We start from the raw sequence: 23731 nt of genomic DNA, 5'->3' as shown, positions 1-23731 counted from the left end.
TTCACTTCTGCCCATTCTCGGAGCTCCGTTTCCACATATGAACCCAAGACTCTCACTGCTGACTTCATATACTACGGCTCTCTGAGAACTGAGAGCAACTCCCCCCAGACTACTAAAGATTTTTACCTAGAGTTAAGAGATTTTTAACTAGAAGGCCTGCTACTGGGCTTAGAAACTTCTGATCAACACTACATTGTTACCAGACTGAACCCTAAGCCCCATTCTGCTGAAAACAATCTGGCAAGTTGGGGTCATTGGAATCAGAGAAACAAACACCCAGTCAACAAAGAAGAGGTATAGCAGAATTTCCACCCCAAGAAATACTACCAACAACCTAACTACAGGTCCCATTTCAATAGCACAAGCTACATAACGAACCAAGAGACTAGATTATCACCATAAAAGCAGTACTCCCCCCATAGTGTTGTAACCTGAAATAAAAGCAACACAGGTAATATACAAAATAATGATTTAAAAACAGCAATAATGCATATGAACAAGGAACTCAAATATGAACAAATACCAGAATGAAGACTGAAAACTGTGAGTAGCAAAACAATAGAAGACATGAAAATATAGTTAAGAGGATCAAAGAAACATGAAACACCAAATACACAGAACCATAAAAGAAACCTCTCATGTCATCTAATAGTCAAATTTACAGAAGAATGGATGTTGAAAGCTGCAAGAAAGATCAAGTTACACAAAATGGTTGCCTTATCAGATCCAATCCATACCCTCCTTTCGTCTTCTCAAAATCATGGCCTCTAAATAATTATTGTTACACACACACACACACACACACACACACACACACACACACACACACATACACACACACATAAAAATTTTAGTATAATCTGTTCAGGTCATTTAGTGTTATTCATATGTATGTGTTTAAGGCTGACAGCTTTGATTGGATCACCTATCTGGGGACTCCTCCCTGGAGAAAACTGAAACTCCTTTGTTTAGGGTGGGACCTTGTGAGATTTCCCCATTCGTGATGGTATGTCAACTTGTCATTTTTCATGTCTTGTTTAGGAGCCCATATTGTTGAGATTTCATGGGCCCAGATTTTCTATCACATATACTATAATTATCCTGTAGCAGTTGTTCTACCACCACTTCATGGTCTTCTCTGAGTGTTACAAGCAGAGGCTGTACTACAGATATATATCAGTTGCTGTGGGAAACCCCACAGGGAATTGTTCTCTGAATTTGAACCAGTTGCATCTTTCTGTAATGGTCAATACTGCAAAAAGATTTTTTTCTTTTTCTTTTTTTCTTAATGAGATGAGAGCTATACTTGTCCATGAGTAGAAGGATAAGTATTTAGAATGTGGTTGAAGGTTATACTAATTTAGAGAGATGGCAGTAACGGGTGCCTAGTGTCCTTGGCTTCACCAGTTCTGGGTAGTGGGCTAGTTTTACCATGTCAGGCATGAATTCCTTCCTGTGGTAATTTGAATAAGAACATTTCCTATAGGCACTGGAGTCTGAATATTTGCATTCCAGTTGGTGGTACAGTTCAGTGAAACTTGGGAGATATGGCCCTGCTATAAAAAATTCATCACTGGGATACACTTTGAGGTTTCTAAAGTCACGCAGATTTCCTAGTTCACTCTCTGCTTCCTTCTTGCAATTTAAGATGGGAGCCTCCAGTTCTGCTTCAAGCAGTGTAAGTGCTCCTCAATGCCACACTCCCTTGTCATGACAGACTATAAACTCTCTAGAGTCGTAAGCCAAATAAACAGTCACTTCTGTAACTCTAAGCTGCCTTGGTCATGGAATTTTATATGGCAATAGAAAAGTAAACTAATATGGGACCCCCACTTTTCTTTTCCTCCTCCACTGTGCACCATACTCCTGACCTGGCTTCTCATTATATCTTTTCACAACACTTTCAGAATTAACAGGTTCCTAGCCAAGAAAGAAAAGCAAAATCATCCTATTCCTCAAGTGATTCAGATGAAAACTGGTACAAAATCAGGTACAACTCCAAGAGACGACATTGGAAAGAAGGAAGCAAGAATTCACAATGGTGAGACTAAGGTTTAAACTGAATCATGGTCATTGGTTCTACCAAATGGAGTTTAACATTTGTAACCTGAAAACTTGGTCATGTTTAAATTGTGGTTGTGGTTTGTCCAGTAATCAAATTTATTCTCTCGAGAGAAAAAAAGAAAAAGAAAAAGAAAAAGTAAACTGACATAGAAACTAGTTCTAGGTTTTTAGGGATATTGCTGTCAAGAACCTGACTAAACTGGTTTGGTTTTGTTGTTGTTTTGGCTTATTTGTTCATTTGCTTGTTTGTTTTTAGAAATGATGAAATCTCTGGGAATCTGAACTAGAAAAGTGGTTGAATTCTATAAGCAGGGCTTATCAGGTTGTCCTACCAGTAGACTAAGACTGGAGAGAAAGGAAGATTGTAGCAGGAGGGCCCAAGAGGCTCAGGAAAGAAGCAAGAACTGTAAGAGCAACTAGGCTCCATACATACTAGTGCATCTGGTAGCACCTATCTCGCCAAGGTCCAGCCTCAGCAAGAAGAGGGTCATGAGAAAGGGGGAATGAGAGCAGCACTGATTCAATAATAATTCGGAGTCAGTGGTGGTTGCAAGCTGTCAATTCAAGTACTCTTTCATCTTTCTTCCTTCTCCTTTCTTTTTCATTCTTTCAACCAGAGAGCCTGAACCCAGACTTTTATTTACTAAAGCCATGTCTTTGAACATTGTTAATGTTTTTAGAAAACCTTAAATTTATATAAATTGTATGAATTCCAGATCATTAGTCTCAACCACTGCTTTCTCAAAAACAGAAACTAAACACCAAGCAGAAGCACATATCCTTACAGTTTTTACACAGCCTGTTCTTCATGGGTAACTAGGCACAGCTCTTGGGTCTCCTGGTATAGCACACAGCAGTCCTTCGTAACTACTTTCATGGAAGAACAGAAAAGTGACAGACTACTTAGGTTGAAATAATTTCTCACAAAGCTTTAAAACTTATGAAAGTAAAGCAGCAGGCTCTCTCCGATCTCTCTCTAGGCAGGGTCATCTCCAATCCTTCCAGTAGCCAGGAGAACAAAGTGCTAACTTTTCCTATGCTTGTATTTCATCTTTTAATGCTCTAATTTTTGTTCCCTGTCCTAGCAATTCCATGGCATCTTGTCCAAAATTGACAACCTCTCTATGAACATTAATTCACTAGCCCACCATCCTTTTCTATTAAACTATACTCTCCTTCTAATACTATTTGTTTCTAGATCATATACAAGCCTTCCTCCTATAAGATAAACCCATCTATCCATTGCTTTTTTTGTATAGAGTCTTTCTTCTTTCTTATCCATGCCTTGTCTTCTTAGACCACTTGAACTCTTTGTCATTGATATCCCCAAGTTCACCTGGCTAATTTAATTCAGCAGTCATTGGACCAAAGAGTATATGTATCTCCTCATATAATTCCAAGTTGAAGGCCAAGTTGAAGCAATTTCTACAAATAACCATGTAGGCCTTTATGGCCTCTGTGGTTATGTTGTCTAGATCCTTCCCCATGGCCCTAAAGGGCAAGAATGCCTGTTCCTCACCCTCCCCAGCCTTATGACCACCTCCATTCCTTATTCTTGAGAACCGAATGCTTCATTTATTAGAGTGATTAGCTCCAAGCAATGGGGGAAGTATACGCCCCAGAAAGAGAGACTGAAAGTAAAATAGAAGAGACAGCAGATCAGCTTCAGGGCAACAGCAGCCATCAGCACACCCAGGGAATGATGATGAGCCAGGGCCAGGGAACTGTGTCACACCTCCCCTTACATAGCCATGCTGGACCTGGCACTATCTGTATGTCTATCATCTATTTAATTATATATAATCTGTTATCCATCAACCTATCATCTAACATCCATCTATCTGTTTTCCCTCAATCTCTCTACCTATTCATCTATACATATGCACTAGGAAATATGTATACACAATTTTTTTCCTACTTAACTAACCATTCATATGTTCTTTTGATAAAGAAGCTATGTGGTCTGCAAAGAAATAGCTTAACTTTTCTGACTTGTGACCCTTTTCTTTCTTTTTCTGCTTTATAGTGACTAACACTATATTGAAAAAAGTGGGATAGTGAACAGCTCTGTCTTAGTCCTGATTTTATTTATTTTTGCTTTGTGTTTTTATGGTTTGTTTTGTTGTTTGTTTTGAGATAGATTTTCTTTCCATGTTACCTGGGCTGGCCTGGAACTTACTATGTAGACTTAAATTCACAGAGATCTCCTGACCTCTGGCTCCTGAGTACTGAGATTAAAGGAGCACACTACCATGACCAACTTGCTCCTGCTTTTAAATTAAGGAATGTAGATACTGGAAGAGCACTGAAGTAGTTATCTAATATAAAATGATCATGCAAATATATCTGTGCTTCATTTTCTAATACCAACTCCTCAGCTGTAACATAATTATCATAATTCATAACAATGAATGTTTTCATGTGAAAACTTTCTAAAGGACAGAGGAATTCTGCAGAATGTGGCCAAGGGATTGCTTTCTGAATTTCATTAGCTTAGCCACTGAAATCCCCTTTGGTATAAAATGGAGGTGATAAAGAAAATCAAGAAGAAGGAAGTCCAACACGTGGATACTTCATTCCTCCCCAAAATAGAGAATAAAATACCCATGGAAGAAGTTGCAGAGACAAAGTTTGGAACTAAGACAAAAGGATGTTCCATCCAGAGACTGCCCCACCCAGGGATCCATCCCATAATCAGCCACCAAACGCAGACACTATTGCATATGCCAGCAAGATTTTGCTGAAAGGACCCTCATATAGCTATCTCTTGTGAGTCTATGCCAGTGCCTGGCAAATACAGAAGTTGATGCCCATAGTCATCTATAGGATAGAACACAGAGCCCCCAATGGAGGAGCTAGACAAATTACCCAAGGAGCTGAAGGGGTCTGCAACCCTATAGGTGGAATAACAATATGAACTAATTAGTACCCCTAGAGTTCGTGTCTCTAGCTGCATATGTAGCAGAAGATGGCCTAGTCGGCCATCATTGAAAAGTGAGGCCCCTTGGTCTTGCAAACTTTATATGCCCCATACAGGGGAATGCCAGGGCCAAGAAGTAGGAGTGAGTGGGTAGGGGAGTAGGGCTGGGGAGTAAGAGGGTATTTGGGACATTCAGGATTGCATTTGAAATGTAAATGAAGAAAATATCTAATAAAATAATTTAAAAATAGTTGACAAACATAAAAAAAATGGAGGTGATATTAAATAAACAAAAATATTTACTAATAAAAAAGCAGTCAGGCCCAAAACACATATACAAGTAGTATCATGTAGACTGAACACATTGTTATTTATATACTGCAGAATATATATACATATATCAACAATTACAGAAAAAGAGGTCATAAATTTGAAAGAAAGCTGGAGATACATTGGAGGGGTTATAGGAAGGAAAAGGGAAGTGGTAAAATAATATTATTTTATAATCTCCCTCCCTCCCCCTCATTTAAATAAGTAAGTCAGATTTGTGGGATATGCTTGTACTCCTGTGCTGCAAAAGTGGAGAAACACTGATCTCCAGAGCTCAGCGGCCAGCCAGTCCAGCGTGCTCAGCGGCCAGCCAGTCCAGCGTACTCGGGGCAGTGAGAAATCCAGGAAAAGTGAGATGACTGGTTCCAGAGGACCGTATCCAAGGCTAACCACTGGCTCTCAATACATGGACACACGTGTGTACACAAGCATACGTGATCACACAACACACAAGTGCGCAGATAAATAATTAAAATAGAAAGTGGAAAGTGAGGTGGGGAGATGGGTCAGTAGTTAAAGCATGAGTCCTGGAGTTCAGACCCCCAGGACCCATGTGAAGCTGCTGAGAAGGTGCACATCTCAGGAAAAGGGAAAGGAAGCAGAGAAAACGAACTCCTCTGAAGCACAAAGGCCAGCAAAACCACATCAGACCCTGCTCAGCATGATGGAAGGCAAAGGTCAACACTGAAGGCTGCCCCTGAGTCCATATGTATGACTTGGCACATGTGTACCCACTCTAACAGAGATGAAAATTTAAAACCAGTTTTCAGTGTACAATTGAAGAAGCAACATGAAAGCATGAGAACTGTGCCCGACCAGAATCTCAGGATAAGAGGGGAGCACTAACCTGGTATGCCTGTAAGAGCATGTGGATGACTCCTGGAGCACCATGGCACCAGTGGACCAATCGATCTGTTTCATTGCTTAATGAAGATGGATAATTTCCAGATCGGAATTTTTTGTGGCGCACGTAATCAATGCTGGGTTTCACCATTTCGGTTAAGGTTTCTTGGTCCACTTTTGCTTCTGGCTTTAAAGACACAAAAAAGAAAACAATTTATTTTTCTGATTTTTTTTAAAAAAAAACTATTATAGCATGGCCTTCAGAGAAGCTGCTGGTCCCAGAGAAATAGTATGAAGGCTACCTAAAATGAAGATGGTTCCTCTTCCTGCTATCTCTTTGCACTTGAAATAATGTATGTATAGTACATTCTGCATGTGTCTGATCAGAAGGTTTTCAATAGATCACAAAGACTTTGGAACTGAGGGGAGTCCAGAGTGAGAGCCCAGTGACACAGGAACAACAACAAATAATTATTAAATCAGTGTTTCCAAAAGGATATTTTGGCCTCATCTTTGGGGTAGAGGCTGTATTGCCCATCGTGAGAGAGAAGTGGAAGTGTCTGAAGCACAACATAGTGATCCCATGTGCCCTGTAGAATTTCCTCCCTTTGCTCTCTTCCAAGCCAGGCTTTCTCTGCTTAAAACAGATGGTTTCTGTTTTTCAAGTCCCAGTTCCTTTTGTAGCTAATAGGAATTACTGGAAGGAAGAATCTAACAGATCCAAATGCTCCTTAGAGATGCTTGAAGAAGCCCCTTCCTTGCCTAACACTGGCTTCATCTCAACTCACATATACGCCTGGTGCAGACTGTGGTACATGTCACTTATGTTCCCCCAGTTCTATGACTGTGCAGGAGAAACAGTCTCTTGCTCCTCGGCCATCTCTGTGTGGTTTCTGTCCTGTTAAGCCATTTGCACTTTTTTAAACTTATTTTCAGTTCATATCTTTTCATTCTGAGTTCCTATATGTTTCCAAGTTTTTTCCAAAGAACTAGAATTCCTGTTCTTGTTCTGTATTTTTGAAAAAAAAATTGTAAGAAAGTCTAATATATTGTGATATGGTCACTATATTCATTATTCCAGATAATTGTCACATACCTGCATTAGCATGTAATAGATGCCAGCCATACCATGGGCTGCTCCAACATATTGTTTTCTGTGCCACTGATAGAGCAGGGGGCAGCGCTCAGATTTCCTTTCTTCCCTTGATAGACTCTTTCCTGACTCAATAATAGCACTGACTACCTACAGAGACAAGGAGACATAGGAAATCAGAACAAGTTACAAGCACCTTCATCTACTCTAATTGACAGTGTGTGGGAGAACACAGATTATTAAAGAAATGGAAGCAGCCACTATCTAACAATTACTTTTATTTAATAAATTCAGACAGAGAGACATCAGGAAATAAAGCCTAAGGAAAAAAACATGTAAGAAGTCTACCTATGGAATTCAAGTTCTTAGTATAAAAAGTTGTCTAAATTCTATGGTCTTCCTATTAAAAACTATCCTAAACTTCTTACTTGCTTTAGAGCTATAACAATTTCCCTAAAAGACAGTAATTACATCCCCAAGACAGAGTACACACACTAGTTTCATTGATGAGGGAAGAGCTATGTGGTCTTCTATGTTATGGATCAATGTCTAGAACAACTATGTGGCAAGACTCACTTCACTTTACATGGGATCTAAGTTTTTAGAATGAGATGCAAGCAAGCACTAGGTGGGCATCTTGAAAACAGATCCCTGACAAAGGAAGCTGTTTCCTTTCCTTTTCCAGGCAGGCTAAGGGAGCCAAGCCATATTGGGTTATGTGGGTAAGAGCACATGTAGAGATCAGGGGAACAAAATGAAAGAATTTGCACACCAAATCACAGTCATCTCATCCTGAGTTTTTGAAGTGGAACATAACTTAACCAATAAAGTTTATAGACTTTTTTTTAAAAAATATCTTTGAGAAGATACATAGCTGTTTCTAAAAAACATTTTATGAGATGCCTGTAAAGAATTACTCCCATCTAGAAGCAGAGGCTGGGTGATAACATAACTACATGCTAACAGATAGTTTCAAGTACCGGAAAGTCCAGTAGGCCCACAATACCTCTTTAATAGCTGTCTCACCAACAGTGCCAGGGCCAATCTCTGTGTTCAGGTACAGTAAGGCATACAGGTATCCTGCCCGTCCATACAGCAGTTCATCAGGAAGCTCTGACTCTTGACAGACAATAGTTCTATGCATCTGTAGAAGTCTAACAACAAGACATAGTATTATCTCAGAAAATTTCTAAAAATCTCTCAAGTTCATAAACCAATCAAAACCTCTCTACTGATTCCTGTTTCAAATAACAACTTAACAATACAAATATATGGGATGGGTACATACGTCAGTATTAAAAGTATAGGAGATCCTGAATTGAATCTCCAGCTTTGAAAAAGATTTTTTTCAGCTGAAATTTTCTACCTTTCTATTACTCTAAATCATATAGTGAAAACAGAGCACATACTTTAAAATCTAGTGTTAGAAGAGAGTGATGCAAAATGTATGTAAAGATAGAGCCGAGATGTGGTTGCTACCTAGGCAAGGCATCTTTCAACAACATCAAATGCCAGCACATGTCAGATACTCTACTAGATCCAAAGTTGGGACTTTGTTTTCTGCTTGTTTGAGAAGAATATAAACTGCCCACTGAAGAAACCTACACAGTCCATTATTCCCTCATTACCATGACTAAGAGCTAAAGATTGAACTCTGGATTAGTTATTCTCAAGCTATTTTCATGGACGTGCACTCGCTTTCATACACTGATGACAACCAAAAATTGTTTAGAAATGAATATTAAAGTTCCACTGAAATTAAGACACACTCATGTATGTACAGGAAAAAGTACACATGGTCCCACTACTAAACTAACATACTTCACTTTTCAGAGAGTCCTGTTTGCAATAGCAGATTAGAAAATACTTTAATTGTTGAACATCTTTGCACAGTAATTCTTCAACAAAACATTTGGAGATGTTTCCAACTTTGAAAACTCACTTTGTGATGCATTCCTGGGACTCACATTCACTTTTGAGTTTATGATATATCACAGCTCCCACAGCAAGGGGTCCAGCATCTCCACAAAGGAAAGTGACTCTGCGACCACTCAAATTTCGGAGTGTTCTCTTCACATAATCCAGGGATCGTAGCAGGTAGGTCTGATCACCAGTGACCCGGTACAGCTGCAGGTACAAAAGTGCTATGCCTGGAATAATCCCCACCCCACAAAGAAAAGCATTACAATCTTCCGTTTTACCCTCTGGGAGTTATTTTATAACTACAAAAACATCTTCTTCTACTAACAGTCTGTTTTTTGACATGGACAACATGAACAATAATAAGAAAAGGTATAATTTATTTCAGAAAACTGAAAATGCTGACAAGAAAAAGACCCAAAAATTAGGGTGGAAAAAAAAAACAAGAAACAGGTTGAAATTTATCATGGGTTAACTAGCCTGATATAGTATGTCCACATTTTACTGTTAGAGGAAAAAGACACCAAACATACTGCTGCTCCTGTCACTCCTTCCCTGTTCCCAATCACACCCAGTCCAGCCTCAATCTTCTCTTTATCTCAAGCTAATATAACTCTTTCCTTATGCTTCTTCTCAAATCATTTCATTCTGTGATGATACCACAGGAAGTGATTACTTTCCTGGACTTTATGCCTCCTTTCTAATTTTCTACAATTTTTCATTTTGTTTTTCTTTTCTTATTAAGCAGTTGAGCATATAACCAGTGAGTCAGATCCCCACTTAGGGAGTACCACATGATGTGACAGAACAGGGACAGCAGGAGCAGCCTGTCACCAACCTCTTTGAAAATATAGAAATAGAAATCCAAAGCCAGGTGTGGTGGCTCAGCATGTGACAGATGGACACAGCAGAGTCAGGAGTTCAAAGACATTCTCAACTACATGATAGTGACCCTAAGGCCAGAATGGGATACTCTGAGACTCTCTATCAATGTCTTCCCTCACCAAAGACAAGAACCAAGAGTTTTACTGAGAGCTCTTTGCAGAAACCCATTAGAAAATAATTTGCTTTGAAAACATATTTTAACTCCTGAGTTATGAGCTCTGTTTTCTGGATAATAACTCTGTCTGTCCTCCTAGAGGCCACAACAGTACCAGGGACCCTAGATAAGACCCTGCCCTATGCCCAATGCCTGCCAACTTTCTCTAGAGCACAGACAACAGCAGTGAATTGCACCTCATCCCCTGGGCTCCATTTTCAGGCTCACAACTTCAGCTGCTTAACTAGAGGTGACAACAGTACCAGGAACCAGAGGTAAGACCTTACCCTGAGCCCTATGCTTGCAAACTCCCCCTAATAACATACCCAACAGCCTTATACTACACCTCATCACCTGGGCTCCATATTCAGCCCCAAAACTACTGCAGGAGACCTCTGCTTTCCCAGAGACAACAATGGTTCTAAGGACCTCAGAGACAACCTTGGCACCCAAACCACCACAGCTCACACACACACACACACACACACACACACACACACACACACACACCCAGCAGAAACACACTACCAGACTTGAAGAATCACTGGTCACTGGAATTTCTGGTCACTCAGGCCACAAGATCAGAAAGGAAATAAAAACTAAGAGGAAAAACATAAAAACAAAACAAAACAAAACAAAACCCACCCATCTAACAAAGACAAAAATTAGAAATAAGCCCCTGAACCTATAATAACTCCCAAAAGGCAGATTACTAGAAGCCAGCCTGAGAATACAAACAACAACATGCAAAGCCATATGGTACCACAAGAACTTAGCTATCCTACAGCAAGCCCTAGATATTCCAACACAGCTGAAAGGACAAGAAAATTCTATCCTAAATTCAATCTTATGAAGATAATAGAGGCCTTTAAAGAGGGAATAAATAAATTCCCTCAAAGAAATACCAAAAAAATTACAAGCAAACAGGTAATGAAAAGGAATAAAAGTGTTCAAGACCTGAAAATGGAAATAGAAGAAATAAAGAAAAACAGAGGGGAATCCTGGGGACATAAAATCTAGGTAAGACAAGTAAGACATATACAAGCATCGCCTACAGAAGGCAAGAGATGGAGCCAATCTCAGGCTTGGATGGTACAATACAAGTGATAGATACAGCATCAAAGAAAATGGTAAATCTAAAAAGTTGTTGACATAAAACTTCCAGAAAATATGGGACACTATGAAAAGAACAAACCTACAAATAATAGGAACAGAAGGAGATGAAACCCAGCTCAAAGGCCCAACAAATATTTGCAATTAAATCATAGAAGAAAATTTCCCTAATCTAAGAAAAGAGATAACTATAAATGTACAAGAAACTTACAGAACACAAATAAGAAAACCTTATGCCACATATCAACTAAAGCACTGAATGTATAGAACAAATTAAAAAATATTAAAAGTTGCAAGGGGAAAAGGCCAAATACCATATAAAGGCAGCCCTTTAGAATTACACCTGACATCTCAACAAAGACTCTAAAGCCAGAATGGCCTGGACAGAGGTCATGAAGACTCTATGATACCACAGATGTCAGCTCAGACAACTATACCCAATAAAACTTTGAATCACCTTAGATGGAAAAAACAAGATATTCCATGACAAAAGTCGAATTAAAACAATATCTATCCAAAAATCCAATCCTACAGAATATACTAGAAAGAAAATTCCAACCCAAGAAGGTTAAACACGGGAAATAAATAATTACACACGTGCGCAAACACATACACCACCAGCACCATGACCAACATCAAAATAACAGGAATTAACAAGCCCAGTCTCACTGTCTCTCTGCCACCTACATATGGATCAAGATATAAATTTTCAATTTCTGCTCTAGTGTCATGTCTGCTTGCCTGCCACCATGCTATGCCTTGATGAGCATTAACTAGTCCTATGAAACTATAAGCAAGCCCCCAGTTAAGTGCACTTCACTGTAAGTTGGGTTGGTCATGGTATTTCTTGACAATAGAAGAACAACTAAGACAGAAGTTGGTACCAGGAGCTGGAATATTGATGTGATGATACTAACCATGCTATTATTTAGAGCAGTGGTCCTCAAACTGTGGGTACTCCCTTTGGGGGTCAAATAACCCTTTCATGGGGGTCACATATCAAATATCCTACACATCAGATATTTACATTATGATTCATAATGGTAGCAAAATGACAGTTATGAAGTAGCAACAAAAGTAATTTTATTGTTGGGGCCACCACAACATGAAGAACTGTATTAAAGGGTCACACCATTAGAAAGCTAGAGAACCACTGTTTTAGAGGAGTGTGGAAGACTTTGTTGCTTCAGAGTAGGAAAGCAGTTGAACTCTGTAAGTAGGGCTTAATGGGCTATCCTAGTGGGAGCTTGGAAAGCAACAACACTGAAAGCACTGTAGACTATGGAGGCCCAGCTCAAGAGGTTTCAGAGAAGAACAATAGCAACTGGACTAGAGACATTCTTGAGATATTTTGGAAATATGTGGTTGCTTCTTATCCTTGTCCTAAAATTTTTTCCAAAGTCTAAATTGAAGAGTTTTGGAGTAATATCACTGGCAAAGATTTCAAAATAACCTAGCACTGACGGTTATATGATGAGCAGTGACTATTCTTATACAGATCTATAATGAAAAAGAGCAAGCAGGCAAGAAAAAATAACAAAATGTATAGTTTGAGGAGAAAAAGAGCTCCAAGGAATGTAATGTTGAAACATGATCAGGACATGAGAAGTTTGAAGAAATACCTGAAGCTAAATGGAGTGGTACCCACAGTATGAAATCCCACCCAGCCAATCCTGTAATCTATAAAAGGAAATAATCAAGGGATTTCCCTAGCCTAACAAATATTAACAAGTCAAATCTGATGCAAATGTAATTTAGAGACTATAGAAAGATGGGATGCCCAGAGAAACTGTAGAAAGATGGGATACTGTAATTTCTAAAACAAAAAGTACCACTAAGAACACAAAAAACAAAAACAAAAACAAAAACAAAAATCAACATCACAATAACAGGAACCAACACAAACATTTCAATACTAACTTTAAATATTAATAGCCTCAATTCTGCAATCAAAAGACATAGGCTGACTAAATGCATCAAGAAACAAAATCAATGTAATTATCTTCAAGAAACATTCCTTAGCTCTAAAGATAGAGGACATTTTAAGAGAAAAAGGAAGGCCAAATGTGCTCCAATTAAACAAGACTAGAAAATAACCCAGCATTACTATTCAATAAAAATATTATATCAAAGAAGAAATAAAAATACTACTTTAAAACTAATAAGAAAAGTCTCTAAATTTGTATGTGAATCATTAGCACTTTAACCATGCTTTACTGTACTTCCTGAGAATAAGATCTATCATCTTTGATACCTCACTTAGCTATAAAAATGTTCTGACTCCCTGGTACTGCTAAGTAGCTAATTATCTGGAGGACATTAGAGCTGGACTCCTTCCTGATTAGCATCTTGTAAACCAAGTCTAAAACTAATTTACTAGTCAAAAGAATAAGACTTTAGTCATATTTCTGGCCCTAGAGGGGAATGTGACATTGCCTCTAATGCCATTAATAGAAAAGTATCTAAACCTTGTTCCAGGAGCCTTAAATCTAGTAGGAGCACTATCTATCCCGTACCCAGAAAAGGAACAAGAAGAGCTCCAAGACCCTTTCCCCAATAGTCCATCCAAACAGATTGGTTAATATCCTGAACAGAAAAGACTGCTCAGAAAAAGCTATCTGTTCGAGAAATCGTATAAATTGGCCTAAAACATAGGTTGCACAATGGCCCTTTGTCCAGTTTCACTCCCATTAGCCACTCTCTACTTTTATCCCCTCGAGAATATGCTCAATTTTAACTTGTGATAAATACTTGCCATTTCCTAAACTATATTTTGTGTGTCTCATCTAAATTTCTTCATCATACATTATGAGAATCAGGAAAAAAAAGATTCTAGTGTTATAATAGTAAAAACGTAAAATTAGTTATGGCTTCTTAATTTTGAGATCATACTATTTTGTCCTGAATTATATGACTTTTTGTTTAAATGATGTTAAAAAATCCATCACTAAAATAAAAAATAAAAATATACATGTATATAAATAATTTAATTAAAATTATTTGAATCAAATTAAGTATACCCAACAAAGTGATCATTTATGAAATAGACCAGAGAGACCATTTAGTCACAACTTGTCACAAAGAAAAATATAATAAAATTAAAACCAACAAAAATAATCATAAAGTAGGCCTCTTTTTGCCATTTGCACTGCTGTACATTGGATTAAATAGTTATAAAAATCCTATATATTAAAGATCAAACTTTCAGACAGTAGCAATAAAACTATAAAACATCTCATAATAAAACTGTCTAATGTTTCAAAGGTATAAAGGTCACCATCTTAAAACAGGAGAAAATGTCAAAGCCTCAGCTTATATACCATAGTTCAGGAATGGGACAAAGTTACTACCCCACCTGTCCAACCAGTATATGCAGAGCAATCATGAGGGTCTGCTGTCTTCAGTCCTTCTTCCATCTGCTGCAGAAGATCTTTGATTTTGGTCTGGATACGCTTTATGAAGTTGGGAACAATCTAAAAATCAAAGGAAAAAATGAATTAAATTGCACAAAAAGAGAACATCATGAAACCAGTAGAAAGTTGCCCTGGACACGAGAGAAATGATCTTATTTAGCATATTATGGGTGACTAGTACCTATTCTGGTTCTTCTGAATTAATGTTTTAATGAAACAATGCCTTATGTGGATTATAACTCTTAAATATTATCACAAAGAATAATTTGCAGAAATCAAGTGAAGGGAACAAAAGAAAAGCAAATGATTTGACTGCAAACATTTTTAGTCCATATAAGGAAACTAAGAAAAATTGGGTGATAGTTAATTTAGAATGTCAACTTGATTGGATTTAGAATCACCTAGGAAAGTCGACAGTGTGTGTGTGTGTGTGTGTGTGTGTGTGTGTGTGTGTGGACAATTGTAAGTAGGTTTAACTGAGAGGAAACCTACCGTACATCTGGGTGGCTGCCACTCATTAACTAGGCTCCATGACTAAGAAGGGAAAGGAGGAGTCAACGGAATGCCAGCATTCTCCCTGTGTGTGTGACTAAGGATGCGATGTGACAACCCATCTCAAACTCTCACTCTCCCAGGGACGTGCCTTCTTGCCATAGTTCTTTTCTTTTTTTTTTTTTTTTTTTTTTTTGGTTTTTCGAGACAGGGTTTCTCTGTATAGCCCTGGCTGTCCTGGAACTCACTTTGTAGACCANTTGGTTTTTCGAGACAGGGTTTCTCTGTATAGCCCTGGCTGTCCTGGAACTCACTTTGTAGACCAGGCTGGCCTTGAACTCAGAAATCTGCCTGCCTCTCCCTCCCGAGTGCTGGGATTAAAGGCGTGTGCCACCACGCCCGGCTCTTGCCATAGTTCTTAAATAAAAATAGCAAAGTCAGACCTAGTAGCACCTGCCTATAATCCTAGCATGTGGGAGGTACAGAAAAATGACAGAGTTCAATGCCAGCTTTAGCTACATAGTAAGTTCAAGGTAAGTATGGGCTCTGCCAGGCCCTATCTCAAACTAAAAGCAAAAAACAAAGCGTTCCTACTGTCTCATATGCCCTCACACTATCCCCTTTTGGTCAAAGATTACACACCCACACACCTTCAAGATCCTGTTAGCCCATGTATCACTGTACAACCTCAGTGAGGTTAGAGACTACATGCCCACCAGCTCACACATGCACTTGGGTCATTCCATTGGGACCAGAAATTGTGTGCCAACCCATCTATTAATTTCTACTGCCACAACATATCATCAGTCTATGCTCATGAAGCCAGAAAAAACTAGCCTGCAACCTGACTCCTCCCAACTCACACACCCTTCAAGCACCCTCCATGTAAAAAAAAAAAAAAAAAAAAAAAAAACCTGCCCCCTGGCTCCCACTGAACTGTGCAGCATCAACAAATTCCCTTGAGGTTTGAGACTGTACTACAACCAACTAACCAGGTTCCTTAGCAGAAACTAACTACAGCTACCTACCTACAAGCAAACAGCCATTTTCTCTACAACTTAATTTCACATAGCACATAGTATTTAACCAAGCCCAAAGAATCTAAGTCCACAAGGAACACAAAGCTCAAGCATACACTCAACACAGGAACGCCAGGAACTCATTCAAAAAGGTAAGAGGAATCCACATGCAAAATAAGTTCCAAATGGGCCGGGCGGTGGTGGTGCATGCCTTTAATCCCAGCACTTGGGAGGCAGAGGCAAGTGGATTTCTGAGTTCTAGGCCAGCCTGGTCTACAGTGTGAGTTCCAGGATAGCCAGGGCTATACAGAGAAACCCTGTCTCAAAAAACAAACAAACAAACAAACAAACAAACAAACAAACAAACAAACAAAAAAGCTCCAAATAGAAGCATCAGCCAGAAAAATAGTCTGAACCACACTAAGACATAGCAGGAGTCAAAAACAAATCAGGCATAGGGGACAGAAATATAGAAAGACATGGACACTGGCCCAGAATAGTCCTTAGAAACAAAGAATACAGGTATGAGACCATCCATTACACAGCAACTCCTGGCAGTGAGTCAAGGCTTCTAAGAAGTAGAAAGAATGTGCAGGGTGTCAGGTAGAACCAAGGAATCAGAGGTCCAACTGTTGGAATCAGAAAAACTACCCTAAGAGAAGGACTAGTGATAGATCATACGACCCTGAATACAGTCTAAACATGGAAAATGACACCTCAAATATGCTGCAGCCTGATCTTCATCACAGTCGTACCCACCTCAAAGAACAAGTGGGACAAAACAAATAACAATCAACTAACAAATTCCTGATTCCTAAAATCAATTACCAAGTCCTAGTATAAAGGCACAGCCCCAGAGAAGACGCCCGAGGATGGAAAGATCCTCTGTGCTCATGGATAGGTAGAAGTAATATAGTAAAAATGGCCATCTTACCAAAAGCAATCTACAGCTCAATGCACTCTCCATAAAAATTCCAAAATAATTCCTCATAGAAACTGAAAAAAATCATTTTAAATTTCAGATAGAAACACAAAAATCCAGTATAGCTAAAATAATCCTGACTAATAAAAGAACTGCTTGGAGGTATCACCATCCCCAACCTCAAAATGTACTATGGAGATATATTAATAAAAGTAACATAGTATTGGCATAAGAACAAATATGCTGATTAATGGAATAGAATTGAAGACCCAGAGATAAATCCACACAGCTATGGACAACTGGCTTTTGATAGCAAAGCCAGAAATACACATTGGAAAGAAGGGGAGAGGGAAAGAGAGCATCTTTAACAATTCGTGCTGGTCAAACTGAACAGCTACATGGAGAAGAACTCCGTTCGGATCTATAGTCCATATTTCAGGTGAGTTCTTGACTCTTGGTGTTAAGAGTTCTTTGCATGTTTTGGATATTAATCTCCTGTCAGATGTATGGCCAGCAGACACCGCGCCCACTGTGGGGTTCCCGTTCACCTGATTGTTTCCTTCACTGTCCAAAAGCTGGTTATGGGTCCCACTTGTCAACTGCTGCTCTTTATTCCCGGGCAAATGGAGTCCTACTCAGGAAGTCCTTTCCTATACCTGTATCTTGTAAGGCAATGCCTATGGTGTTTGTTTGTTTGTTTGTTTGTTTTCCCTTAGGCAAAACAAATATGTAGTCTGGAGTAAAAACAGAAACCAGATTTGTTTTTTACATGGATAGAGGAGTATAGAGGGGTATCATAGATACAGTAATATGAAAGGGAAATGTGACGGGATCAGTTAATTGAGAAGGAGGCCAATACAAAAGAAGGGGATGTATGGGAAGCAACACTATAAATGTTTGAAAAAGCCACAAAGAATTAAATTATTTTTATTTACCTATAATTACATATAAAACATATAAGTATATAATACATATACATCCATACTTTGGGGGGGGGGGGTTCGAGACAGGGTTTCTCTGTATACGCCTGGCTGTCCTGGAACCCACTTTGTAGACCAGGCTGGCCTCGAACTCAGAAATCCGCCTACCTCTGCCTCCCGAGTGCTGGGATTAAAGGCGTGCGCCTCCACACCCGGCTACATCCCTACTTTTAATGAAGGTATGCCACTTGGGCTTCCAGAGGGAAGCTCGGCAGCTCAGCTTCTCTGACTCTACCTTCTACAACACACACAGCTTCCCTTACAGGTTCAGGTTGACTCCACACCACAGCTGCTGCTATCTTTAGTGCTCATCAGATCAGACTAGCATCTCCAACACACTCAAGTTTCCACTGCAACAGAGGCTTTACCAATAGCCTATCCTAAACTCTCTTCAGGACTCTGACCCTGCTTAATGGTGCCAAGCCTCCACATTTCTCCATGGCCCCCTTAATCCTGAGGCTCTCATGCCACATAAGCCAGTACCACCTGGGAGACTTATACATTACCAAGTTCAGTTACCAGCAAGAGAGACAGCCTCGGGCCCTTATGGATCATTGCTTCTCTGTACTAACCCTGAGAGAATAATTCCATATTTCATCGCAATGATGCTGGTCTCTTCATCACAGCTGATTCTTTTCATACCCAGCTAACCAGCATCAACACCCCAGTAAAGGGCTCATTTCAGTGGTGCTAATAGCTTGTTAATCACAATTGATTCTTCAGCCCTAGGTGAGCAGGAGTTCTTAGTACAAAATATTGCACATGAAGAGACTTAATAATCTTCAAGGATCTGTGAAACTTTTCTCTGAAACATCACAAGCCAGGCCACTATCATCTTCATTTCTCACACTATTATTATCTTCCTGATTCCCAAAATAGCAGCTCATCAAGCTCTGAATGCTTTTATCCCAAAATAAAAAAGGCTTCTACAATTCTCCCCAAAAACAACAGGGCCAGGTCTGTCACAGCAACACCTCATGAACCAGGTACCAATTTCTGCATTAGGTTAGTTTCCATTGCTGTGGTAAACACTGTGTCCAACAAAGTTGGAAACACTCCATCATGAAGTGAAGTCGGCTGGGAATAAAGGCAAGAATATGATAGTAGGAACTGAAGAAGGCACAGATGAACAATGCTTACTGGCTTGCCCTCCAAGGTTCTCTTAGCTTCATTATATAAGTCAGGGCTACAAAGACTGGACCTTCCTACATTCATCATTAATCAAAACGATGTGCCCACAGACTTGCCTACAGGCACTCTGATAGAAGTGTTTTCTCAATGAGGTGTTCTGTCTTCCCAGATGACCATAGCTTGTGTCAAGTTGACAAACAACAGCACACATTCTAAGAACTGATCAATACTTAACAAACCCTTGTTGTGAACAGAGAATCATGGATGGGTTTAACTTGGGTATTGAAATTTCCATTGGCAATGTTATAAGCTTTTAATCATCAAACATATATCATACTAAGTCAAACCTTGAAGAACTTACTTGCACTATGTGTGCCTTGGTTTTAATTTTTTAATTTGCCTTCATCTTCTACCTTTCATTTTTAAAGTAAAATATTTTATTTATGAAATTCTATCATTATCTAAATTTTTCTTTTTAATCTTTTTTATCCAAAGTATAAACTTATCCTTACATTCTTGTCAACATTTCTCCATCTCATCTGTTTGTTTCTGAGTTATTTTATTTTTCTGAACAAGATGTGAATCCAAATTCCATACACAGTGTAAGTAGTAAGCTAAAATTACCTTTTTACATATTATTAAATTGTCATACTTCTTGTAAATCACTTTGTGGATGGTATTTTTTCTTTGCAATTCCTTTTTGTTGAAATTCTTTTTTAAATTGAAAGTATATTTTTTATACAATATATTCTATTTATGGTCCACCTCCCCCACAACTCCTCCCAGATATTCCCCACCTCTCCAGTCACTTGAATCTTCCTAGAAAACAAAAACCAATCAGGCTTCTCTACAAAGAAGGAAAAAAAGAGTAAGATAAAATAAAAACAAACAAACATGAATAGAACAAATCAAACAAGGAACAGAAAAACAGAAGAACCAGTGGAAAAGCACAAGAAACACATATAGATATAGAGACAAGTATGTTGGCACTCACAGAAATCCCCTAAAAACATAAAATCGGAAACTGTAATATAATGAGCAAAATAATAAGCAAAAGACATTTAGGGTAAGAAAAAGAAAAAAAAAACATCCAAATCATTATGGGGAAAAACAAACAAACAAAAGTGAAAAACCTCTAAAAATGAGTTTATTTTGTATTGACAATCTAACGCTGGGCATAGGGCCTGCCTGGCCTTAGCAGTGGTGTATCCTGTGAGACTAAGAGAAAATTAACTTTTCACTTGTAAGTAGTTATCACCTACAGACGGGCTCTGGTCTAGGGTGAGGGGCATGTGTCCACCTCTTTCAGCACTAGGACCTCGTCCTGCACAGGCCCTGTGCATGCTGCCACTGTCTCTGTGACCTCTCTTGTGTACCAGGCCTGCCCTATTCAAAGCTTTGTTTCCTTAGTGTCCTCCATCCACTCTGGCTCTTGCATTCTTTCTGCCTCTTCTTCTGCAGTTTCCTGAGCTCTGAGGAGAGGAAATGGACGGAGACATCCCATTTAGGACCAGTACTCTAAGGTCTCACATTTCCTACACACTCTCTAGGTGAGCCTCTCTATTTATTCCCATACTCTGTAGGAGGAAGCTTCTCTGCTGATGGCTTTGATGACACTGAGCTATGAGTGTGGTACTATGTTATTAAAGGATCACTTTGTTGCTAGATTCCTTTAGCAAAATTATAGTATTAAGTTTTCCCCTAGGTCCATACCCTATCTAGTCTTAGATTCTTGGCTACCAGAGCAGAGTATGGGTGTGACATGATTTTCTCTGTCTAATTAATTTAAATATTAGTGCATCAGGAGGCCTGTGATTGGACAGGTAAAAGGGAGGCAGAGGGAAGAGTTGCAGAGATAGAAATGGAAGAGACAGGTAGAGAAGGAAGCAAGATGGAGGATGAACAGGATAATTCAGATTCTACATGGTTTTAAATAGCCACAGGCAGATATAATATAATATAATATAAGAATAGAATAATTGGGATAACTTATCTAATCTAGGTGGGCAGCTTGTACCATTATCAATTGGCCCTGAATTTATTGTGTGGACATCTTGTGTATTGAGAATTTATTGATATAAAATCTAACTGACTTATTATAAGCATCTAGAGTTTTGATTTACTGGGTTACTGGAACGTGGGACGGCCAACCACAGGGGGTTTAATGGCCGAGAAGTATGGGCAGCAAGCAAACCTGAGCTGGGAAGTCTGCTGCTGGGGCTAGCCTAGAGACAGAGGTGGTGAGACCGCCACCAGGGCAGAGAGTAGCTGGGTGTAGCGTGGGAACTTGCTGTTCTTTTTTAATATTTCCCGCAACATATGGGTTCCATCTCATGGAGTGGGCCTTAAATCTAATCAGAGAGTGGGTGGTTACTCTCACAAAGTTTATACCATCATTGCACTAAGGCCACTTGCATGCAGATCACTAGTGCAAAACAAAGGGTTTGTAGCCAGGTTCGTGTTTACTTTTCTCCTTTGGTAGTGTGCAAAGTACCTTTTAGTACTGTGAACACTTGTCCTTAGGGGGAAGGTTCTAGATAGGCATTAAAGATAGGCTTGAATTCAATAATATATGTAAGTATTATCTTCAGCAACAGGGCATCAGTTTGTGGAGAGCAACCAATAGCCTTGGCAATAGCCTGGATCATTTGAGGGTTTCTATGGGGCCCCTTCGGGCAATGACTCAATTAAATATAACCAATTCCTGGAATGGGAGACTTCATTTGATGATAAGAGATGTCCAGCTGGGATTCCAACCCCTGCTCCCTCTCCCCTCCACGTTATATGGTGATTTTATTTAGATTGCCTCTGTATATAGTCTATATTAGATTTTCATATATCCACTCAAGTGGTCCTTAATTTCAGCTCTATCTCCCCACATTCCTTCCCTTACTACTCTGATCCCACTTCTTCCCTGCTAATCCTCCTGTTCAACTTTCCCCTGACCCCATTCATCCATAACTTTGTTTTCTATTTCCCCTGCTTAGCTTACTATGATCAAATCATCCAGACCCTTATTCTATACATAACCTCTGTGTTTACAGGGATTATAGTCTGACCCCATTTATCCATAACTATGTGTTCTATTTCCCCTGCTTACTGTGATCAAATCATCCAGATGCTTATTCTATACATAACCTCTGTGGCTACAGGGATTATAGTCTGTTTATCAAAGACTTAACAGCTAATATCCACATATAAGTAAATACATACCATATTTGTTATTTATGGTATGAATTACTTGACTCTATTTTTTCTAGCTCTATCCATTTATCCTCAAATTTCATGATTCCATTTTTTTTAACAGCTGAGTGATATTTCATTAAAGTATACCACCTTTTCTTTATCTACTTATCTACCTACAGACATCTAGGTTGTTTCCAATTTCTAGCTACTATGAGTAGAGCAGTAATGAACATGGTTGAGCAAGTGTCTCTGTGGTAGAATATAGAGTCCTTTGGGTATGGCCCAAGAGTGGTATACCTGATCTTCAGGTAGATCTATTCTCAACATCTTGAGGAACTGACACACTGATTCTCATGCTGGGTGCTGGCTGCACAAGTTCTCATTCCTAACAGTGATGGATAAGTGTTCCTCTGATTCTACTCCCTTGCCATTATGAGCTGTCATTTTTTTCTTTTATTAAGCTTGGAAATTCTGACTGGTATAAGATAGAATCTCAAAGTACTTTTAATTTGCATTTCCCTGATGACTAAAGATGTCAAACACTTATTTGAGTGTTTCTCAACCATTTGTGTTTCCTCTTTTGAGAATACTGTTTGGATCTGTACCCATTTTTAATGGGGTAATTGTTTTCTTTTTGTTCAGTTTATTGAAATAGATTTTTTTACACATATATTTCTTAATATATTCTGATTGGTGCCCCCCACTCCTCTTAGTTCCTTTCCATTTCCCATCCTACTTGGATTCAGGTCCTTTCTGTTTCTCACTAGAACACAGAGATCTAAGGAATAATAATGAAATACAGTAAGATAAAATGAAAACAAACATATTAGAGAAGGACAAAATGACCAAATAAGAGAAAGAACCAAAGAAAAAGCACTAGAAATACATATAGACACACACACACACAGAGAGAGAGAGAGAGAGAGAGAGAGAGAGTAAAAGGAAAGGAAAAACATTGCTAAGTGAAGCTACCAGCCAGCAGCCTGCCAACCACAATGAGAAGGAGGTGAGAAATTGTCTTTACCTTAGTAACTTTAAAATGACTACATCTTCTTTTTTTCTTTTTTCTTTTATTATTATTTTCTTTATTTACATTTCAAATGCTATCCCGAAGGTTCCCTATACCCCCCTGCCCCTGCTCCCCTACCCACCCACTCCCACTACTTAGCCCAGGCCTTCCCATGTGCTGGGTCATATAAAGTTTACAAGACCAAGTGGCCTCTCTTCCCAATGATGGCCGATTAGGCCATCTTCTGCTACATATGC

General features: G+C 39.0%; 2 protein-coding genes across 2 annotated transcripts in view; one reads left to right on the top strand and one right to left on the bottom strand.

The window, feature by feature from the left end:
• Positions 1 to 4319, top strand: part of Vopp1 (VOPP1 WW domain binding protein) — a 96107-nt gene extending 91788 nt beyond the window's left edge. The window contains exon 5 of the mRNA XM_021189965.1: positions 1908 to 4319. Within this exon, the coding sequence (XP_021045624.1) occupies positions 1908 to 1924 (17 nt within the window). The 3' untranslated portion in view covers positions 1925 to 4319. The remainder of the gene's footprint in view (positions 1 to 1907) is intronic.
• The window catches only part of Lancl2 (LanC like 2), a 40195-nt gene that overhangs the window by 8424 nt on the left and 8040 nt on the right, over positions 1 to 23731 (bottom strand). The window contains exons 2-6 of the mRNA XM_021189962.2: positions 14678 to 14795; positions 9193 to 9400; positions 8257 to 8404; positions 7254 to 7400; positions 6162 to 6344 (exon numbers count right to left, since the gene is read on the bottom strand). Of these exons, the coding sequence (XP_021045621.1) occupies positions 6162 to 6344; positions 7254 to 7400; positions 8257 to 8404; positions 9193 to 9400; positions 14678 to 14795 (804 nt within the window). The remainder of the gene's footprint in view (positions 1 to 6161; positions 6345 to 7253; positions 7401 to 8256; positions 8405 to 9192; positions 9401 to 14677; positions 14796 to 23731) is intronic.

The sequence above is a fragment of the Mus pahari genome, chromosome 2 (assembly GCF_900095145.1).
Source record: "Mus pahari chromosome 2, PAHARI_EIJ_v1.1, whole genome shotgun sequence".
Classification (NCBI taxonomy): domain Eukaryota; kingdom Metazoa; phylum Chordata; class Mammalia; order Rodentia; family Muridae; genus Mus; species Mus pahari.
Note: the sequence above shows the minus strand (reverse complement) of the source record. Positions and strands in the feature narration are given on the sequence as shown.